The following is a 24,309-nucleotide window of genomic DNA, read 5'->3' on the forward strand; positions in this document are numbered from 1 at the left end:
TGTTCCTTTATTTTGAAAGGAGATCCCATACACCAATTTTATGATCTGTAATATCTTCAGTTTCTGAGATATAAGTATCCTCGTTAAAGGCATTCAACCCCTTTTTCACGCCTTTTCACCCCTCCTATTGGGATTTCCCAAAAACAAAAAAATACGCGTTTCTTTATTTTTAATGAAAATTCTAAATGCTAATTTTTACATCTGTTTTGAGATATAAATGCAGTCTTTTTAAAAATTCACCCCCTTTTCACCCTCCCATTAATTGGATTTTCCAAAAACAAAGGAATACGTGTTTCTTTATTTTTAAAAGGGATCAAAAGTACCAATTTTCAGGTCTGTAATAACTTCAGTTTCTGAGATATAAGTACCGGTATCCTGATTAAAGGCATTCAACCCCTTTTTCACCCTTTTCACCCCTCCTATTGGGATTATCCGAAAACAAAAAATACGTGTTTCCTTATTTTTAAAGAAGATTCTAAATACCAATTTTTACATTTGTAAACTTTTAAAGTTTTGAGATATAGATACACTCATTTTAAAATTTCATCCCCCTTTTCACCCCCTTAACGACGGTATATCCAAAAATCCTCTCTTAGCGAGCACCTACATCTTAACAGGAATATATCCCCAAAATTTCATTTCTTTATGTCCAGTAGTTTTAGCTCGGCAATGATGAATCAGTCAGTCAGTCAGTCAGTCAGTCAGGACAAGTTATTTTATATATATAGAGAGAGATTTGGAATTGATACACACCATCTCTTCATTGACTTCAGATCAGCCTATGGCAGCATTGATAGAAGTAATCTCTATGTAGCAATGGAAAGTTTGAGATCCCTAGGAAATTGATCCCCCCTGTGAAAGCCACTATTGAAAATACTCGGAATTAAATAAGGATCCAGAGTATGTTATCAAGTGCTGTAACGACTGAGAACGGAGTTAGGAAAGGTGACTCATTATCATGCCTTTTATTCAATATAGCTTGGAGAAAGTTGTTAGAGATGCGAGTATCTACACAAGGCGAACTATCTTATATAAATCAGTTCAAATTTTGGCATATGCATGATGATATTGATTTGATCGCAAGAACACCAAGAGCATTGAGAAAAGCTTTTCACAAGCCTCGAAAAAGCAACAAGAAAGATGAATTTACAGATTAATGAAGAAAAAACTAAGTACATATCCGTAACCAAGAAAGACTACCCTAGTGGATCTACATTCATAGAAATCGGCTCGTATAAGTTTGATGTTGTGCGTAACTTTACGTACCTTGGATCAGAAGTTAATTCCAAGAACAATGTTAGTTATGAAATCCAAAACATGTACTGTTTGCTAACAAGTGGTATCACGGCGTCAGAAAATATTTGAAGTCTAAGCTGCTGTTCAGGAAAACTAAAGTCCTAATGTATAAAGTTTTACTAAAGCCTGTATTAACATATGGTGCCGAGACCTGGGCACTCTTCCAATATGATGAAAGACAGCTCGGTATATTTTGAAAGAAGGATTTTGAGGCACATTTTTGGGCCAGTGGAAGAAAACGGTGCCTGAAGAAGAAGATATAATCATGAATTGTATAATTTATATAACGAACCAAACATTGTTAACTGCATCAAGATCAGAAGGTTGGTGTGGGCAGGACATGTGCTGCGTGCTAATGACAGAATGATAAAGAAGATATTTAATGCAGTGCCAGAAGGAATCAGGAAAGTTGGAAGACCAAAGGGCGAGAGAGGATGTAAAGATAATATTGGAATCAAGAATTGGAGGAGCTCTGCACTTAACGGGAAAGATTTGGGAAAACTACTTCAGAAGGCCAAGGCCCACAAAGGGCTGTCGCGCCAGTGATGATGATGATGATGATGATGATGACTCACCGGGCGAACTGGCCGTGCGGTTAGGGGCGCACAGCTGTGAGCTTGCATCCGGGAGATAGTGGGTTCGAGCCCCAATGTCGGCAGCCCTGAAGAGGGTTTTCCAATTTTCACACCAGGCAAATGCTGGGACTCTACCTGAATTAAGGCCACGGTCGATTCCTTCCCAGGGCCGATGACCTTCGATGTTAGGCCCCTTAAAACAACGAGCATCATCATCAAAGATTCCTTCCCACCTATATAATACAGGGTTATTCACCTAACATGTTACACGGAAATAACTTCTAAACCATTAAAGATATCGGCATATTTGTAAATGGTACCCAGGGTCCTGTAAAATATCGTGCTTCGTAGTCTCATGGGGTGTTTATGACCAATTATGATGATGCTTGTTGTTTTAAGGGGCCTAACAACGAAGGTCATCGGCCCAAATGTTTCTAACCGAGATATTGATACTTACTCCATATTTTTAAATGGAACGGCACAAATTCAAACAGCTGGCCTAAAAGTTCAACTGTGTACAAGTACAAATATGTAAGTATTTTCAAAATCGGACAATTACTTTTTGAGATATATATAAGAACAACACGCGTGGTTTTGCATGCCGCATCAGACGGCGTGAAGTCGGGCAAGGACATATTGACGCGCAAGCACTTTCCTGGGAGTGAGTTCAGCTACAGAACGGATACCAGGCATACACTGTAAACACAATGTGATGTACCGTAACATACCCTGGGTGTGCAACGGTATTGTATAACTGGCAAACACACAACGGGGAAGGGAGATTAAAGTTGTTTTGTTTTGCAATCCTGTCAAATGTTTATTAGCCTCTTCCAACCCATCTCCATACCATATGCCAGCATACGAACATTCCTTTTCAGGGCCAATAAACAAATAAATCTGTGAAAACTATTATGTATGCAACCTTACCACATCCCAGGTAACTGGTTGTCAAAAAACACTAGCGTGGGATTCGAACCTCCCACCTCGTAACCCTGGAGTACTATCCACTATCACCGCACTCTTGCCATGTGAGCTACTGCGATTCATGACGTGTACCGTCCATGTTCCCACCCTATACATGTGTAATAGGTTGCGCTCAGTTTAGCGTCTTTTTCCACGGATGGGAATGGGAAGGATTTGGAAAGGAAATCGGCCGTGGCCTATCCCAAAGGTCATCTTCTCATCTGTTTACCTAAGAATCCCTGCGTCGAAATTTGCCCTCTGTTACCGCTTTTTTATGTCCGTAACTCATATCATCACAATTTAGTGACGGACATTTCATTTTCCAATACATCCACTTAGTATTTACATATTTGTCCTATCCGGCTGTCCTCAGTTATAATCCTATTTTGATATTATTTTCAACTTTCTTCTGTAATTACTCCGTATGTATGCGAGTGCTAATGCTGAAACCTGGACATTCCTTCCTTAGAGGAAATATTCAAAGCTGTTCAAATATAGGCTATAACTTTTTGACTCCGGAGTATATCGAAATGTGGAGGCAATTTTAATTACGTTTGCAGACTTTCGTTTCAGGGCAACTGTTGGCTAAATGGTAAGTCGTATCACAGAACAGATGACACAATCGCCGATCAATTTTTAGAAATCTAGAACTTTGGGCCTGTGACTTTTGTCGTATCCCGATTCTTTGTACGTTAGCTAGCGCTGCACTTCTCGATTATAATCAGCTCTCTCCAACTCGATTGTGACTGTCATTAGGAAAAGGGGACTTTATTTATAATGAAAACTCTCCATCTCTATTTTGAACGACAGTTGGCAAGTGGGTCTTCCGTTATAGGTACATCATCATATATCATCAAAACTGCCCCAATGCCCACCTTACATCGGAAACATCGTCCTCCCTGTTTTGTTTCTCGGATAGCACTAAGAGACATGCAATTTAATACATCTTACTCACTGCGTGTACAGTAATTAACGTAGAACTCCGTATACATGGTAGAATACCGTAGCGAAGCACGGGTACATTTGGTAGTTTGATATAAACTGAAGGTTGGAAGTTCATTGCTCCATTCCGCTATAACATAAATCGCCACTGTTAAAGACAATATATAGCAGTTGTGACAGATAACGTGACCAATACTGTAAATGTTGTATATCAAATGAGCATCATAGCATAAGGCGATGGTTCAGGTAACGGAAGATTTCACATACGCGGCGCATTCGATTCACGTCATCAGCGAAATCCTGAGGGAGCCATTGGTTCAGGACCTTTGTGAAATAAGTGGAAGACTGGAGGAAACTTTCCTCATTCCAACATATTTTCCTCAGCTTTACAAGAAAAGGAACAGCTAAATATGCAGTAGCACAAGCTAACGCAGAGTATTAAAAAGAGCTGGAATTCCGAACTTCAAAATTTGAAACGACTGCTTATGAACGAGGTTTCTATCACCAATTTTTTAATTGACCAATCTCCTACATATGCTCTATAGCTAGAAAATCAGAAGTTACAGATATGCAAGTAGGATATCTTATAAAGATGTTAGAATCTCCATAAATGGCCACCAGCTCACCTGTATCGACGGTACGGCTAATTATCTCTAAAGAAATCGCTAACTACATGAAATATTCTGATAATAATTCCAAAATGACTATAATATTAAAAGAAAATATTGCATTCGGTGTTAAAAATATTTTTCATCTAGAGTGGAATGTTACATCTACCGTCAGTGTCCGCCAAGAGACCTCAATTCTAGATCCCCGCTTCAAAGCTTTAGTGGGTGAGCCGCTAGGGGCACGACAGATTGTCGGGGAACAGATTGCTACTCCAGGGTCAAGATAAACATCCTGTTGAAGATAGAAACGCCTCAACAACAGAAGAATTGGATAATTGTTCGAGGCAATTAACTCCTTTTTATTCCAGGAAATCGAGCCTTATCCCCTAGATGCCAATGTGCAGTTCCAGAATTAAGTGAACGAACCACAGCTGCATTTTAGCTTAAATCACTTCGAACGATGGATGTCCCGCTAAAAACACATATCCTGGACTGGTGCTCCTTGCTAAAATGTACTTGTGCATTCTATCTTCCTCAGCAAGTTCTGAACGTGATTTTTCGGCGGAGCTGCCTGAATCCGAACAATATAAATAGGCTAGTGTTTTTCTTTCAAAACAGGAAACTCATACCATGAATTTATATGCCAGTAACACATTTGCTGGTAATTTTGTTTTCTATGCGCTCTAATGAATCGCCTTTTTAGTTACCGGTATTCGATTGACTTGTACTGCACATGCTACGTTGGTTCTCTTTGTATTTCCTTACTTGATACAAAAACACAAACGAATTATTTGAATATTTATTTTATTTAAATCATTTTTTTACGGGAACGCCATATCGGCATACCGGACAAACTGGCAGACATCGAAAGTTTATTGTTAATGTTTGTTTGCTTTTGTTGAAAATAAAATGGCGTAGGCTGTTTGTGAGGGAAGACATTTGACCATATTTTTGAAAAATACTCATGAATACAAATACTATCCTTGTTCCTATCTTTGCTCTGGCAAACTTATTAGTAGAGTGTTTAACATTAGTGTTAATTTGTTATTTAACGACTGAGAGAAGTCTGGAAAGATTCAGATCTCTTCGACGCTGACAAAGTAGCTGTGAAGGCCCATCAGGAACTCTGAAAAGCGGTGGCAAAAGGGGCCCTGGTTAAGACGCAGCAGATCGTTATGCTAGTTAGGTTCTAAAATAAATAAATAAATAAATAAATAAATAAATAAATAAATAAATAAATAAATAAATACAATGTGAATTTTAATCTTATAGCAGTTGTATAGTATTATTTGGAGTAATTCCACATACTGTATATGCGTTGACTATGTTTGTAAGTACAGAATATATTATAAGGAGAATTTTGTAAACGATATAAATTTATTAAGGATGAGCTGTGTGTTTACTACAAAAAAATTTAGTGTAAATTGTATAATACTGTATTCTAGGAAAATGGCTTCTTCTACTCTTGTTAATTTAAAATTTAGTTCTTGATAATAATGTATTTTAGTATACCATTTGCCACCGAGATAGACACCTCATTTGCAAATAAAGTGATTTTGATTTTTGATTTTGAAGTACACTATAGACACAAATACATGTTAGACAACGTCCAACATGGCTAACAGACAAACGTTTATACAGTGAATAACAACAATTTAAACGTCTCATGCTATAAACATTTAATTGTTGGAGTCGTACCGTGTAATACGTATTAGTGGCAACGCCGCCAGTATACTTATCTGAAATACGTATGCCGTACTATACACATTATCCGTATCCACGTACACACGTTAAATATGGAGCACTGGTATATAACGATCTACAATTTCAATGACGAATGCTGTCAATGGAAATTTTGTTAAGCATTTAAATCCCTTCATTTCTGCTAGGAATGTTGGATCATTAATAGATTGATGGAGCCGTAGATTTTGTAATTACATAAACTTGTTAAGATAATTTATTTGGAAGCACAGTTATTCACATGTTCACGCTCAGGACTGCAAAAGATAAGGGCATAAGCAGTTATTTCATTTGAAACAGTTTACTAATAGTGGAAGTGGGTACTGTAATTCGAATAAAAAATGGAATACATAAACAAATTCCAGAATTTATTGCAACACACAAATACAAGACTAGCTTGCATTCTTATTATACATAATGTTATATGATTCATGTACCGTTATATATACTGATCCTGTTTAATAATCCAGTTATCAACATGCCAACAATTCTTGATGTGAGAGCCAATATATTTCTGTGTTGTATGCACTGTGTCAATTTATTTTGTGTTAAAGAGTCACATTGATAACAATTATTTAGTGCCAGTTATACACGTGGTTTTTTACTTATTTGGACAGTATGCCAATCAAAATATTAACAGGTGATCATTGAAAATAATTTCTCAGCTTTAAACGTGTGAGTCGTTGTACGTACATCTAATCAATTGCAGACGGCAAAGAGTTCGCATATTACATAATTATTATGAGATTGTCCTGTACATATAGAGGACAAAATTTTATTCAGTCTACGTAAAGGCTTCTAGCATTGTATAGCCCCTTACGTAGAGATAGGCAACACTTCATTGCTTAGAAAGACAAGTGTAGTTCTGGATATGTTTGCAACTTAAGATAAATGTTCAAGATCGAATCTGAAGATTGAAAAGTTAAATTTCCACTAAATTAAATTTGTGCAACATTAAATAATACTAATACTAATACTAATACTAATAATAATAATAATAATAATAATAATAATAATAATAATAATAATAATAATAATAATAATACCTTAGATATAGATGGTGTGATATGATATACCCATTTTAATATTTCTTAAATATCTTGGTCAAAAAAGTAGATCATTTTACTTGAAATAAACACACAGATCCAGAACTATATGTATCATACTAAGTACGCCAAATGTTTCAGGGCAAGGGAACTATCAAGAAATAGCTTTGTGCGATTTCATGAATAAATGGGAATCAAACACTTAGGTAATATCATGATTTATATTTCCATACAAATAACAAAGGAAACATCATAGTACATCATTTCTCGGTATGGTATGGCCTTGGATGATAGAAAGGAAAGAACTGTGATCCCCCAAAGGTTTATCACCTTCTGTCATTGATTTCATACTTTTTGAAGCAAAGAAAAGGAACAACAAGTACCTCTCTCTCTTTCTCTCTCTTTCTCTCTCTCTCTATCTCTCTCTCTCTCTCTCTCTCTCTCTCTCTATATATATATATATATGTGTGTGTGTGTGTGTAGGTGTGTGTTTGTGTGTGTGCACAATATGTAAGGAAGTTGTCGGGCTGACATTCTGAAAGCTTATTAAAAAGTAATTGTAATTTGAGACTCAGATACCTTAGGTCACTCCTTGTAAATTTTATATGTAGTATGTATTTATTGGAAAAGTAAATGTCAAATTAATATTTACTTTATGATATGAATACAAATATTTCTTATCATAGCTAATACTTTGATACTGTAAAATTATTATAGCGTGTATTATTTAAACACATAAAGCCTATAACGTCATTAAAACCGCTTGCATCTCTTTTAAATAAATAAATGTTTTATTGCGCATAAATGTGCATGAACGAAATTCTTATGAGCAATGACTTTTGGTATCATGTTCAGGATTGTTCACAAAATGAACGAGATTTTCTAGGTTCAGGAAGAAGTTCATAGAAAAAGTCAGAATGGACAATATCATAAACTGGTAACGTATTTCCCAATACCCAATACACAGCAAATATTGATCAACTCTTAATTTTCCTTTTATTTAACGTTAACTACCATCTGAGTCAAATAAGAGCGTCGGGTATAATTAAAAGTAAGACAATTGCTAAATAATATTGTGTGTCACATATTTCGGGGATCAGATAACCTTGTGTTTTTCATATTTTGAGTATCTTAGTTTCTAGCGAAAAATACTTTTCTCTTGGGCATTATTTCCGAAATTCAGGAGTGCGATGAAAGTAAGGCATATCTTGATTGCCGAGGGAAATAAAATAATCTGGTAAGATAACTGTGAGTTGTAATCAATTCTAAAGCAAGCCCTGAGAAATTTCTGTGATGCGGGCATAATAAAGAATGCTTAGAAAGTTTCAGGTTGTCTATATGGGAAGCTCATAAAATTAGTGTCTAAAACAGTTTTGAAACGAGATGTTTATTTCTGGAAAGGTTGTATGTTAGTGGTGAAAACTGAATACTTTGTAAATATGAGGCTACGGGCTACGAAAAACAATAGTCACCATCAATCACTCACGCCATACGCCGTATCTAGTAATTCACAGCCAGAGTAAATAGAACTCAAGTTTGCTTGGTCAGTATATACAGTACATAAAAATAGTTGACGTATTATACACACTTTTCTTCACCATCTCAATTTAGAAACAACTTGACTCATTTTCTGTATGTCAACAATTGAAAACCTGATCAGGAGATAACATCATATTTGTGCAAATATAAGATGACCAGCAGTAGTAAAAAACATTGTATCATACTCTGATATCGAATAATACATGTAGTCTTAAAATCTTGCTTCTTTCTTTTACTTTTTTCTGACAGCCTTTGAATACAACAGTGTCTTCCTTTGTCAAACATTCTTCTTTCTAAAAAGCCTAGCATTTTTATTTCTCTTTCAGCTCTCACTACATTATTAAAATTGATCTCTAACTCACATTTTTTTTGACAACTGCTGTTCCTCTGAGTCTGTTCACTAATTATTATAAAAGGAGAATGATTCAAAGGGTTAAGTCAATTTTTTTAAAGGTTCTGAGAAAGGAGGTTTACTGGGACGGATTATACCAACGAACACCACCTCGTTCTGATACAACAACATAAAATATATTTCCCTAGAGTTCTTTCTTATCACTTTGTTGAAGAAGTTGAACAATAGAGGAATGGTTCAGTATTCTTCATCCTCTGCTTCTGAATCTGCATCTTCTTGTACTTCTTGGTAATCAAGTTCTAGAGCAGCTAGGTCCTCTCGTGCCTCGGAGAATTCTCCTATAAAAATAATAGTAATAATATTATGTATGTTGACATCATTGCCCTGTACAAGAATAAGGGGCAAATTTATATGCAGAAAGGTTTGATTGGTTGATGATCTATCATTCTCCCTCTCAAGAAAACTTCGATATCACTTCAATGTAAAATATTGGTAATAAAGCTAGTACGGTTTATGAACTTGGTTCTCTTTGGTTTGTTACTGATATTTGACAAAGAATCACTACTAATCTGCAATTACGGCTGTTCCCCAGGTAGCAAATTACCTATCAATTGCTTATCTACTCTCTCTCTAAATCACTTCAAAGAAGTTGAAAATTTATGGAATATCTCCCATGGTAAATTGTTCCGGTCCCTAAATTCCTCTTCCTGTACACGAATATTTGTCCCAATTCGATCTCTTTACTTCAAACTTTATCATCATATCACTATCTTTCCTACTTTTAAAAAGCATATTCACCTACGAACTTCATTATGTAGATCCGTGTTGATACAGTTTAAAGAAACAATGTTAAGTTCAATGGTCCACCCAATTAATACACCTCACTTTACAAGTGAACACTATTTAATATAAAACATATTAAACATATTCTGGAACATGTTTCGTCTCATTTGAGACTTCATCAGCCATAACTTCGCCATCTCTCCACTGACGACACTGAACATACCGCTCAGTCGAACAGCTCCTCTCCTTAGCAGATATTTTGACCAAGTATGACTTTACTAGCAAAAATGTTTCTTAGCAATATCTGTGAGATTGATAATACACCGTATGTATGATATTGTTAACAGCATGTGGATTTATTGTTATAAGTCCGTGAATGCTGAGTATTTGTAGAACTACAGTAGAACTACTATCTACAATGAGTGAAGTTGATTTTAGTGGAGTTCTATAATGTATAAATTTAGCCGCGAAAAAACTTAACTCACCTTCCTCCATGCCTTCTCCAACATACCAGTGCACAAAGGCTCTCTTAGCAAACATTAGATCAAACTTGTGGTCTATCCTCATCCAAGCTTCCATGATAGCTGTTGTATTGCAGAGGCAGCACACAGCTCGATCGACTTTAGCAAGATCTCCTCCAGGTACCACAGTTGGTGGTTGGTAATTGATACCGACCTGTAGGGCAATTTAGGTGAAAATAAAATCCCTTGGTACCTCAATATTTAGAGTACCACAAACGATAATACATATTATACTGAAATAATGGCAGGCCAAAGCCGGGGCGTAGATATGGGGGGATTATCAGGAAGTCTGAAACCCCCAGACGCTAGCAATTTACAATAATAATAATAATAATAATAATAATAATAATAATAATAATAATAATAATAATAATAATAATAATAATAATAATAATAATAATAATAATAAATAACTTCTTTTATCATTGATATGTGTCCAAATACTCCAAGTCGTTTTATGTCAATTGAAATTTGAGCTGTTGTTGTTCTGTTATGAGTAAAGTGTATTAGACAAAAAATACATGATGGAAGGTAACTGATGCACCAAGTAACACGAGTAATCGATCTTGGAGATGGGATCATAGTGTTACATGTTACAAGTCTGTAGATTGAAGGTTCTCGAGGAAAGTCGCGTTTTGGGAATTGCAACGCAGTGGCTGGCGGTAGCTACTGATGAGGCTGACGGGATACGTACGCAAGTGTTTAAACGAGTTGTGGCCTGCTGTTATACCTTCAAGGTCGAGCGTCTGCTGTCAACAAGAACAATAACAACACGTATAGGAACGACTAGCACTAATGCATTGACGGAGTTTTGTGACAGTACAGGGCGTAAATTCACGCTTTAAACTTATCAAACGTAATGAACGTTCGGTAATTATTCAACAATATGATATTAAGTGAAACGTGTCCTTTTCCAATGATAATGATTTCTGCCCCTTATTTGTACCCTGGAGGTAAAAATGGGGGAACCATAAATCACTCTCTTCAAGACGGCCGGCAGTGTGATTAAAACAACTCACCATTCGATTGTAGCAAACTGGCCGGAATAGCGCGCCGCTGACAACTGCATCATGCTGCTCGGGCTGGCCAGCCCGTTAACAAATAATGCCACAATTAGAACAAAACTGTCCGGCTTCATAGCTAAATGGCTAACGTTCTAGTCTTCTGTCCTCCTGGCCTCGTGTTCGATTCCTGTCCGGGCCAGGGATTATTATGTTAATAAGTGCATTCCTATGGCTCAGATACTGAGCGTTTCTACCCTCTTCAACACTTGCACGCAGCACGCAACATGACATGACTCTCACCACCACTGAATTAATAAGAAGCATTTCTCCTGTAGGGGTTGGCGTCAAGAAGTGCATCCAGCCGTAAAACTTTGCTAAATCTCCTACATCATCATCATCAATCATCAGTCACCACTGATTTGCATTTAGGGCAGTCGCCCAGGTGGCAGATTTGCTATCTGTTGTTTTCCTAATCTCTTCTTAACTCCTTGCAAAGAATTTGGAAATTTATTGAACCTTTCCCTTGGTAAATTACGTATTCCAATCCCTAACTCCCCTTCCTATAAACGAATATTTGCCTCAATTTGTCCTCTTGAATTCCAAATTTATCTTCATATTGTGATCTTTCCTACTTTTAAAAACATCACTCAAACGCATTCTCGTGGCCGACTGAATCCCTCGCTGTGCTCCTTATACCGGCCTTGACAATCGCTTGTGAAACTCAGCATAAAGTTGTAACTGGAAAGTTTCACCATGATGCCGCTGGAGCGCTGGCCACCTAAGTCACTGACAGGAAGCTGTATACTGCAAATTAACGCATTTCCAGATTAATTTGTATTGTTTTGCTGTCGTAAATGTTGGTAATGTATTCGTAAAAAGGTATTTGTTGGCTTGTTATTGAGAGTTGATAGTTAAGCGCTAATCAGTATATTTTTTATTGTGTAGTGTGGTGATTTGGAATCTTGGAATATGTGTTATTGTTGTGAGCCGCGCGTTTTGTACTTCCAACAGAAATTTTCTGCAAACAAGAAAAATGCAATGAGTGGCTCAAAATGATTTCTCGCCGTAACTTCGTCCTAAACAAGAATTTTAATTTATCTGCTAATTCGTCTTTTTAAATTGTGTAGTGTAGTGATTTGTTTTTCTTTAACTGTGTTTGGAAATATTCGAACATTTATTGCGATGTGTCTTTTTGTACTTCTAACAGGAAAAAAGAGCAAAGGGACACTATCATTTCACGAAATTCCTGTAGACCAGAACAAAATTAAGGAGTGGCTCAAAGCAATTTCTCGCGATAACTTTGTCCCTAACACTAATTCTGCTTCTTCTGTTGTCTGTAGCCTTCATTTCAAAGAAGATGATTATTCTTTTGTAGGAAAAAGTAGAAGAGTACTAAAGAGAGAGTTTCTGTACCATAAGTGTTCTCTAACTATTCTAGTTATAAGGTGTTTAGTACCAAGAGTCCTAGAAGAAAACTTACTAGAACCGCACCACCCTCACCAAAGAAATGAAAAAGAGTTGAAGATACTTATCATTTATAAAATCCAGATGCAAGCTGTTCAACAGCCAATAACGAAGGTACAGACAGGTTTTATGGAAAAAATTATTGATATAGATTCAGTTTTGAAGATGTCTGTAGACAATACTACCAGAGATATATAAAGGTGTGGTATTTACGTGTTCTGAATTTCTTCTTTTCTGTGATCATTGGTTTTTGAAATTAATGTGATTAGGCGGTAAAAATTGTAATCTTTCAGGAAATCACTTCAAAGTTTTTGCATTTTTTGAGAAATCATTTATTCACTCCCACTAAATCTAACAAGCTGACACAAAGCTGAGAACGTTACGTTAAAATCTATGAGAACATAATCTGGTGAATTCTGATATTGTTGACATTTACTTACACATTCATTTTCAAATGTTAGTTTCACTGTAGAACTACTAGCATACCGTGAAGATATGCCTGAAGCAGAAATTACATTACAAGCACAAGGATGACTGAAACATCCAAGTTTGTATTATAGCCTATTGAATTAGCACTTTCATCTTAGTTTTCCGTTTCTATTTTCGTGTATTTATTACTTAAATTTTCTTTCACTGAATAATCCTTTAGGCGGAGTCATATTTGTCACATGACAGCAACACAACACATTTTTATCTAAGATAATCCGAACTTTAACATTTAAACACTGACAAGTAGGAACCATACTGTTATGAGCATGAAGCTGTTACCTGTGCAATGAACATTTTACCAAGTATATACTCAAAATACTTTTATCTCGCTGATTTTTTATTTAACATTCTAGTGCAAGGTATGAATGAAATGTAATCTGAAACTATATATATTGACATTAAAATTTAAACATGTTTGAGTCAGAATATTTATATTATCCATACACCAAATATTTAAACATAAAAAAATATGTTTCAACCACGCCCCCTTCCTGACAGCAGCACTTGAAGAATTTTAAAACTCTAATCAAACAATGACTCTTAATCTCAAGATTAACATCAGAAGACAAAAGTATTGTGGTAAGTTCCGGTATGTATCTAAATGCTATGGCCCTATGGATAGAAAAAGTGATTACTATTATTCCTCACAGTTAAGGAACGTCAGATGGACTACTACATCTCTCCGATGCTTCATTTCACGACGTCATTTTGGAAAATATAAACGAAAGTGGCCTTTAGGATAAATAATTTAACATTCTTAGTCAATGTAACATACTCCTTTGTTCCTCTAAATTAAGGTAAGTCGGCATTCAAAGCCAATATCAGAACGTAGCCTGAACTATACCATCTTTCCGCAGTTTCATTTCGTGACATTATTTTGGCGAATATCTACGAAATTAACCTTTAGATTAATAATTTTAACAGTATTAACCTATATAACATTCTCCATACCTATAAATTACGATAAATCGGCAATCAAAGACAATATATTTTCCATAGAGGAGTATGCATTTCTACCGCAAAACTCAGGCAGCCAGCGCCATGTGTAGAACTATGAAACTACACCGATTGCAGGGAGTGGAGCCGGTTGTCAAGGCCGATAAGGAGCTAGCTAGAGCAACGCATAGAGTTGGCCGTGGTATTCGTTTATTAACCTCATTCCACGCGCCATCTCTTCACTGACAGCTCGGAACATACCACTTAGTCGAGCATCTCGTCTCCTTTCTCCCAGGTCTTCCCAGCCCAAACTTTGCAACATTTTCGTAACGCTACTATTTTGTCGGAGATCACACAACCCCTGACTCTGCAGGTAAAACGGGATAAAATGGGGTGTAATAGAAACAATTCCAATGGCATCGTTGCTCGCTTCGTACCAAGGCAGTCCGGTTTTGATTCACGACCAATGCATGTGGTAGGCCTATTATAAGAAGAAATGTCACATCCTATGTGTCTTATTCTACATAAAAATCGTGGTCCCATGGCTTATGATCACGAAGTGTGAACAGTTTGTGAGTAGGGTTGAACGCAATAGTTGAGGAATGTAAAAACAGGTATGTTTAGTCCTCAGCCCGAAGGCTGGTTGGATCCTCAACAACTCCGCCATCAGCTGTCATAAATGGCCTAGGCATCACTGAAGAGGTGTACTAGGGAAATGAGGAGTGAGGTAGTTTCCCGTTGCTTTCCTCACCGAGCCAGAAGTTGCTATTACATATCAGTCTGCCAAGCTCACTGAAATGCATGCACCAACTGACCCTATGAGCAACATTTTCACACCATTCATAGCAGGGACTGGCTGCATAAGGAATGGCATTACTAGCATCACTTATACCTCAGTCACTTTCATCTTGTCAAAGCTAAGGATAAAGCTGAGACAGATCAATGAAAGTAACAATATTGCTCTAGCCCATACCAGAAGACATAGTGCGCTGTAAACACTACGTCCTGCCAGCAAAGGCATAACAACAGGTATATACCTTTAAAGGTAGTCAAGAATTGTAAAGACCAAGTATATTTTAAAGAGAAGTAAAGAGACTAAGAAGGAGGTGAAGTATGGACAGAGAGCTAGAAATGAGTGTGAAAGCAAGGAGAAATTGAAGGAACTTGCTAGGAAACTGAAGGCTAACATGACGGCAAGCATAAATAGCATTCTTTCAATTGTAGAGAAAATTGGATGGGTACCGTAGTTAAAGGCAGACACGTTCCAAGAAGGACATTACAAGAATAGTTAATGACCAAGGGGAGTATATATGTAAGGAACAGAAGGCAGAAGCAGTCAGTCAGCAGTATGTAACGATTGTTGGTTACAAGGGTAATGTCCAGGTAGAGGAGGTGAGTAATTCTAACGAAGTATTCAACAATAACCAAGACATTTACCATAAGATACAAAACCTGAAAACTAGAAAATCGGCTGGAATTATTATTCCTGTATATACCTGATTACTTATTTGATTACTGTTTACATAAATAAGCTTCATCAAATGAATGGAGAGTTGCTATAACAGTCCCTGTGTATAAAGGAAATGGTGAAAAGCATAAAGCCGATTATTACGGGTACAGTCTGCTTGATATTTGTAGCATGTGAGCTTTAGGAAAGCATTCTTTCTGATTATATCAGGCATGTTTGTGAAACTACTGTACTAACTGGTTTGATACATGAGTTTTCAGAAATATGTAGCAGCTATTTTGCTTTCAAGAAATCAAATAGACTCCATCACGATTTTCCGATCTAAGGTGTTTGACAGGGTTGATTATGGGAGAGTACTGACAAAGAAAGAGTACAATTGGACTAGACGCAAGAGTGGCTGAAGGGATGACTATATTTCTGGACACTAGAACTCAGAGAATTAGAGTAAGTGAACCGTTATCTGTTCTGATCCTGTAATAATTAAGAGGGGAATTCCTCAAGACAACATTACTGGACCTTTATATTTTATATACCTATATATATAAACTAGCAGATGTACCCTTTCTTCGTTAAGGTATTCTACAATGTACACGGATTTCTCCGTAAATTACTGTAAAGAAAGTGTGTAAGATTATATTAAATTGGATTATATTAAACTGCATGTCTCTTAGCACTATCCGAGAAACAAAACAGGGAGGACGCCATACGTTGTTTCCGATGTAAGGTGGCATTGGGCAAGTTTTGTTGATAATGGCAGGCCATATTTTCTACTGCCAATCACAATCGAGTTCGGGAGTTTCTATTATAACAGCAGGCTCACTTGGCAACCACCATTCACAGTAGAGTTGGAGAGTTTTCATTATAAAGATAGGGTCCATTTCTTAGTGACAGTCACAATCGAGTTGGGGGTATTTGCTTATCATCGAGAACTGTAGCACCCTCTAACGTATCGACAATCGAGACACAGCAATAAGTCATAGGACCAAAGTTGTGAATCTCCCCAAATTGAACGGTGACTGTGCCATCTGTTTTGTAATACGACTTACTGTTTAGCCACAAATTACCCCGAAACGAAGGTCTGCACCGTCATTAAAATTGCATCCATATGTCGACATTTTCCGGGGCCAATAGTTATACATGTGAACAGCTTGGCATTTTTCCTCAAAGAAAAGTGTCCAGGATTAGCACTCGCATTATTACGGGGTAATTTGGGAAGAAAGTAATACAGTTAAGAAAGTTGAAATTGATAGAAAATAGGATTATAACTGAGGACAGCCGGATAAGAAAAATATGTAAATACCAAGTGGACTATTGGAGAACAAAATGTCCATCAATAAATTTTGATGGTACGAGTCACAGATATAAGAAGTGGTAATAGAGGAGAAATTTAGGCGCAGGGATTCTTAGGTAAACAGGTAAGGAGTTGACTTATGGTGTTATTACTTAAGCCTAAGGAGGCAAGACAGAGGTAAGAAATTAAAGCGGAAAACAGAAGTGGAAGAGAAATACAGTACAAATTATAGAAAATGCCAGAAAACACCTTACGGTGTGAAATAATGGGTTACACACCGCTGTACTTAGTGCTATCCGAGGACGATTGTAACCTCCAACAGTATTCCACCAATATCCCGCAGAATGGCCGATTGACGCCTCTCTTGCTTTCTTCCCAAGGAACAATCACAAGTTTACAGGAATAATGACGAAAATGACTATAGCCTACGTAACCTGTAAGTTCGTTGTCTGCCTGTCAGTCACTCAGTGCAGATCATAAGACCCGCAGGAAGTAGTAATTTTCTCCGTCATTCGAAGAGGAAGCGAAATTATGTACATAACTAAGGTTGTTTATACTGAAGGGACATTTCACATACAGTCGACGGATTTTACAGAAAATCAATAGTATAAGAGAAAATGGAAGAAAACGGTTCTGATTTCCCTACAAATCCCCGTCTATTCAGATATTTTTTTTGCTAGGGGCTTTACGTCGCACCGACACAGATAGGTCTTATGGCGACGATAGGATAGGAAAGGCCTAGGAGTTGGAAGGAAGCGGCCGTGGCCTTAATTAAGGTACAGCCCCAGCATTTGCCTGGTGTGAAAATGGGAAACCACGGAAAACCATTTTCAGGGCTGCCGATAGTGGGATTCGAACCTACTATCTCCCGGATGCAAGCTCACAGCCGCGCGCCTCTACACGCACGGCCAACTCGCCCGGTTCAGATATTTTAAAGTGATATGCATGTCAAAATCTTTCCAGGGATAAGTATACTCCCAATATGAAGTTTGGTGAAGATATATCCAGCCGTTTCGCCGTGATAATGGAACAAGCAGATACGAAAAATAAAAACAACTGATACGGTCTTGAATTGACCTAAAGCAAATAAATAAATATCTGAAAAATTGGCAAAATAAACGAAATTAGAGACAGCGGACTCCCTTCAACTTTATTGATATAGATAACATGAATAACATGAACTGGAATCAGAGATAAAGGTTTTTGCGGATGGTGTTATAATGTGGTGGTTTGTAGTGTGATGTTTTGTATACAAATGAAGAAGTGTTTAAAGACCGACACAAGTACCCAGTCACCAAGCTAGAGGAATTAATCAGATAAAATTAAAATTCCTGACCCAGCTGGGAATCGAACACCGATGCCCTCTGAATCGACGGCCAGTACGCTGACTGTTCAGTCAAGGAGCATATGTGCCGAAGACAACTGAATGGCTGAAGTTTTCCATTATACGAAACTTGACACCTAACCCATTCGATACTTTACGAAAATCCTTGACTTGTTAAGGCCATAAGTAACCTACGAGGGGTCAATCACTACTGATCCGCATTTAGGGCAGTCGCCCAGGTGGCAGATACCCTATCTGCAGTTTTCCTAGCATTTTCTTAAATGATTTCAAAGAAATTGGAAATTTATTGAACATTTCCCTTGATACGTTATTCCAATCCCTAATTCCCCTTCCTATAAACGAATATTTGCCCCAATTTGTCCTCTTGAATTCCAACTTTATCTTCATATTGTGATCTTTCCTACTTTTAAAGACACCACTCAAATTCGCACACTGATGTCCTCCCACACCAGCTCTCCACTGACGGCTCGGAACATACCACTTAGTCGAGCAGCTCGGCTCCTTTCTCCCAAGTCTTCCCAGCCCATTCGTTGCAAAACTTTTGTAACACTACTCTTGTCGGAAATCGCCCAGAACAAATCGAGCTGCTCTTCTTTGGATTTTTTCCAGTAGAATCAAGTAATCCTGGTGAGGGTCCCATACACTGGAACCATACTCTAGTTGGGGTCTTACCAGAGAATTATATGCCCTCTCCTTTACATCCTTACTAAAACCCCTAAATGCCCTCATAATCATGTGGAGAGATCTGTACCCTTTATTTACAATCATATTTATGTGATTACCCCAATGAAGGTCTTTCCTTATATTAAGACCTAGGTATTTACAATGATCCCCAAAGGGAACTTTCAACCCATCAACGCAGTAATTAAAACTGAGAGGAATTTTCCTATTTGTGAAACTCACAACCTGACTTTTAACCCCGTTTATCATCATAACATTGCCTAATGTCCATCTCACAACATTATCGAGGTCATTTCGCAGTTGCTCACAATCTTGTAACTTATTTATTACTCTGTACAGAATAACATCATCTGCAAAAAGCTTTATCTCTGATTCCACTTTTTTACACATATCATATATATAAGAAAGCATAAAGGTCCAATAATACTGCTTTGAGGAATTCCCCTCTTAATTATTACAGAGACAGATAAAGCTTTGCCTACTGTAATTCTCTGGGTTCTATTTTCTAGAAACATAGCCACCCATTCAGTCACTCTTTTTTCAAGTCCAATTGCACTCATTTTTGCCAGTAGTCTCCCATGATCTACCCTATCAAATGCCTTAGATAGGTCAGTCGCGATACAGTTAAATTGATCTCCTGAATCCAGGATATCTGCTATATCTTACTGGAATCCTACAGTTGGGCTTCAGTGGAATAACATTTCCTAAACCCAAACAGCCTTCTATCAAACCAGTTATTAATTTTGCAAACATGTCTAATATAATCAGAAGGAATGCTTTCCCAAAGCTTACGTGCAATGCATGTCAAAGTGACTGGCCTGTAATCTTCAGCTTTATGTCTATCACCGTTTCCTTTATACACAGGGGCTGCTCTAGCAACTCTCCATTCATTTGGTATAGCTCCTTCATGCAAACAATAATCAAATAAGTACTTCAGATATGGTAGTATATCTTTAGTATATCTCCGCAACCTTATCAATTCCAGCTGCTTTTCTAGTTTTCAGCTTTTGTATCTTACTGTAAATGTCATTGTTGTCATAGGTAAATTTTAATACTTCTTTAGTGTTAGTCACCTCCTCTATCTGGACATTATCCTTGTAACGAACAATCTTTACATACTGCAGACTGAATACTTCTGCCTTTTGAAGATCCTTACATTGTTCATTAATGATTCCTAGAATATCCTTCTTGGAACCTGTTGCTGCCTTAAAGTACCTATACATACCCCTCCACTTTTCACTAAAAGTTTTATGGCCGCTATTATGCTTGCCATAATGTTATCTTTAGCTGCCTTCTTTGCTAGATTCAATTTCCTAGTAAGTTCCTTCAATTTCTCCTTACTTCCATAGCCATTTCTAACTCTATTTCTTTCCAACCTGCACCTCCTTCTTAGTCTCTTTACTTCTCTGTTAAATTTTGCAATTACAGACAGCGGACTCCCTTCAACTTTATTGATATAGATAACATGAAAAAGGAACTGGAATCAAATAGTGGATCATTACCATTCTTTACAACATTTAAAGGTACAATCGTATTTTCACATTCCTCAACAATTGCTTTAAACCCATCGCACAGTCTGTTTACATTTTTATTTACTGTTTCCTATAGATCAGATTTACTTTTTTTAAACTCCCTCATGCCTGTTTTATCAGCCATATGGTATTGCCTAATAGTCTTAATTTTAACATATTCCTTTCTTTCACATTTATTTCTAACTACCAAAAAACAGCTTCTTGATCACTAATACGATCTATTACTTCGGTTTCTCTATAGAGCTCATCTGGTTTTACCAGCACCACATCCAGAATATTCTTCCCTCTAGTTGGTTCCATCACTTTCTGAATTAGATGCTCCTAAATTGAAATCACCCGCTACAATCACGTTCCTTTCCTTATCGTTTCCCACATAGCTGATTATCTTATCAAATAATTCTGAATCAGTGTCAGCGCTACCCTTTCCCGGTCTGTACACTCGAAGGGCATAAAGTTGCCTATTATCTTTAGAGATGAGCCTTACACCTAGAATTTCATGTTTATCATCTTTAACTTTTTCGTAGCTTACAAATTCTTCCTTCACCAGAATGAATACTCCCCCTCCTACCATTCCTATCCTATCTCTACGATGCACCCTTCATTTCCGCGAGAAAATTTCTGCATCCATTATATCATTTCTCAGCCATGATTCAACTCCTATTGCAATATCTGGTAAGCATATATTTGTTAAGTTACTTAATTCTATTCCTTTCTTTACAATACTTCTACAGTTGAGCACTAACATTTTTATGTCATCCCTACTGATTTCCAGTTCCCTGTTCCCTTATCACAGCTCCCTAGGCCACTCCATTTTCCTGCTTGTACCTCCCTATAATCCTTCCAAACAAATTGGGCTAGTTGCTTTACGTCGCATCGACACAGATTGGTCTTATGGCGACGATGGGACAGGGAAGGGCTAGGAGTGGGAAGGAAGCGGCCGTGGCCTTAATAATGTACAACCCCAGCATTCGACTGGTGTGAAAATGGGAAACCACGGAAAACCATCTTCAAGGCTGCCAACAGTGGGGTTCGAACCCACTATCTCCCGAATACTGGATACTGGCCGCACTTAAGCGACTGCAGCTATAAAGCTCGGTTCTAAACAAATTTTTTAACTTATATGTACCACTGAGGTTTAGGTGAAGGCCATCTGAGCTCAGATCCCTATCTCCTACCCACCCATTAGGATCTAGAAATTTCACTCCCAGTTTTCCACATACCCACTCCATAGTCTCATTTAAATCCGCAATATCCTTCCAGTCAGTATCCCTCCTACACTGTATTCCACTGATAACAATCTCCGCTTCCTTAAACTACACCCGTGGTGCATTTACCACATCCCACACATCCCCAACTATGTTGGTAATTATTGCTGCTTGTCTTACGTTGTTAGTACCAACGTGAAACACTACCACCTTCTCCTTTCCCTGCTCCTTCTCTTCTACTTTCCTCAACATCCACCTTAACGTAATTTCTGGATAACACTGTACCCTGGTTCCCTTTCCTCCATACACTTTCTCGAGATGTCTAACGATGGAATCTCCGTGACCAGAACCTCAACCTTATCCACCTCTTTTGATACCGTTCCCTCCTGGTCAGTCCTATCTTCCCTGACAGCTGCAGAAGCTACTTCCTCCTCCCTTTTTTCTATCCCATGGCCTACAGGGTAACCACCATTACATTCTAAACGTCCGCCTTTTGCTGCTGACCACTTTGCGCTATATCAATTGCTGTTCAAATCATATAGGCAAATAATTTGCACCAAAATCATTACCTGTATTGATTTTGACTGTGTTGATGAGGATGTTGCTACCGCTGCAACGGCTTCTTGAAATAATTTCGTGAATTGAAGCAAGGAATACTGCCGACTTGAAATCATTTTCAAAGTTAACTGGAACATTATTATATGGTTTATGGATTTTAAAAATATAACTCAACGTTTTTTGCAGCACTTCTTTTCGTTTTCAACTACTAATCAATCGCACCATACAGTACGTTAAATCAGTGCAATAGATATGTAGTGAAACCCTACCGATAGATGTCTCACGGTATGCCATTTCCGTTCATTTTTAATAGAAAAGTATTGGCGGTAGTCTGTCACCATTGTAACGGCCTCAGAGTTTTGAATGTTTTGTAGCTTTACTAGAAATAAAAGACAAATAGCATGTAGCTCCCCTGGTTCACGTTTCTTGTTCTCTAACAAAGTTGTAATTGATGTAGATGCACCTTTATTTACTTCAAAGTAGTTACTTACTGTCAGTAGTGGCGATTAGTGGGGGGCGAGTGGCCCTCACTTTGTGGAGAAAAAAATTAAATTTTTATTCCATTTTAGCCGCTTGAAACAGGGAATTATTTTTTAAAACATTGTACAAATTCTGTTGTATTTTCAGCGAATTCTTTCCTTTAATTTATTCAATTATTAAGAAAAATACGTAGCGGAAACACGCACAAAATGCAAAACGTCGTTTGTCGCGGCTAACCTAATTCTACAGCGCCAGAGCAAATAGCAGAGACTTGCGGAGCAATATGTAGCATGTTCTGCGACGAAGGGTAGCAGGGGTATATTTTTGCCAGGGTCGTACGCCTGCCGCGCGCATTCGTCAGTCTGGCTATCTCAGCTAATGTGTCTGTATATTTCTATCTGGTGTCTGTTACCTTGTTAGTGTGTAGTCAAATCTTCAATTACTTTTTAATTGTATAATCACGCCGTAATTCTATTTGATTTTAATACACGTGTAACTATTGTCTTTTGGTGAAAGTTTATTTTATACTACGATTATTACCGTACTTAAGTTGGTAGACTTTCAACATTTACGTCTCTATCGAAACTCGCTCAGAAAGCACCATTTATAGCCATTTTTTCATTTTTGATGTCTACACCCCCTCTTCTCTCACTTTATCCTTTGGACCCGGATCTTTTTGTGCTACCCCCCCCCCACTTTTAATTCCTAATCGCCACTAATGCTTATTGTAAATTGTTTTCGCTGTTTCAGTTTCTCATAGTAACGCCTATTGCTTTCTTTTCATTTCATTTTTTATTCCTTCATTATTCACTTTTTTCTTTTCAGCCCTTCATTTTGCACGTTTTTGCCGAATCGCAATTAAGTCTTTATTTTCTACTGTTAAATTTGTTATTCTATACGACTAACTAGGATGTATTCTCAACGACAGATAACCTCCAGCTGGGCACGGGAGTCAACACAGCGCCATCTAATAACAGAGTATGTGTGACGTCACATATTTAGCACAAATGTTGCCTTACTTTAAATCGCTATTTCATTAAACTTCCCTTCAGATCTACAGTCTTATGTTTCTTGGAACAGGCATCCTCCTCCTTTATCTGTCAAGTGAGACATTGAACATAATCGTACGTGAAATACTCTCGGCGATATACCCATTCAACTCAAACACTAAAAGCATCTTAAAATATTTCTTTCCATGTACCTGTGGTCGAGGAATGCAAGTCTACTTTAAAAATGACCAAAAAGTACGAGAAAATCTGCAATGTATGACTATCGTTGCGTTCCAATGTTCCACAGTGAACGCCAACTGTATTCATTGCATCAGTTTCCTAAGCGGGAGCCCTTTCGGGGACAGTGGTTGCATGCGATTCATAGCAAGAACTTGAGAAATAAAAGTACGACCCGCAATATCAAATCTGTTCGAACCTGACCTTCCCTATAAAAATACTGCATTGGATTGTGCTGAACATTTCACAAATTCAATAAATCTCT

At 37.5% G+C, this 24,309-nt stretch overlaps 1 protein-coding gene across 1 annotated transcript in view; it reads right to left on the reverse strand.

Annotated features, from left to right (window-relative positions):
* Positions 1-8,937: 8,937 nt before the first annotated feature.
* The window catches only part of LOC136858023 (tubulin alpha-3 chain), a 141,930-nt gene continuing 126,558 nt past the window's right edge, over positions 8,938-24,309 (reverse strand). Inside the window, exons 9-10 of the mRNA XM_067137227.2 lie at positions 10,330-10,519; positions 8,938-9,399 (exon numbers count right to left, since the gene is read on the reverse strand). Coding sequence (XP_066993328.1) covers positions 9,299-9,399; positions 10,330-10,519 — 291 coding nt within the window. The 3' untranslated portion in view covers positions 8,938-9,298. The remainder of the gene's footprint in view (positions 9,400-10,329; positions 10,520-24,309) is intronic.

Source organism: Anabrus simplex, chromosome 1 (assembly GCF_040414725.1).
Source record: "Anabrus simplex isolate iqAnaSimp1 chromosome 1, ASM4041472v1, whole genome shotgun sequence".
NCBI classification, from domain to species: domain Eukaryota; kingdom Metazoa; phylum Arthropoda; class Insecta; order Orthoptera; family Tettigoniidae; genus Anabrus; species Anabrus simplex.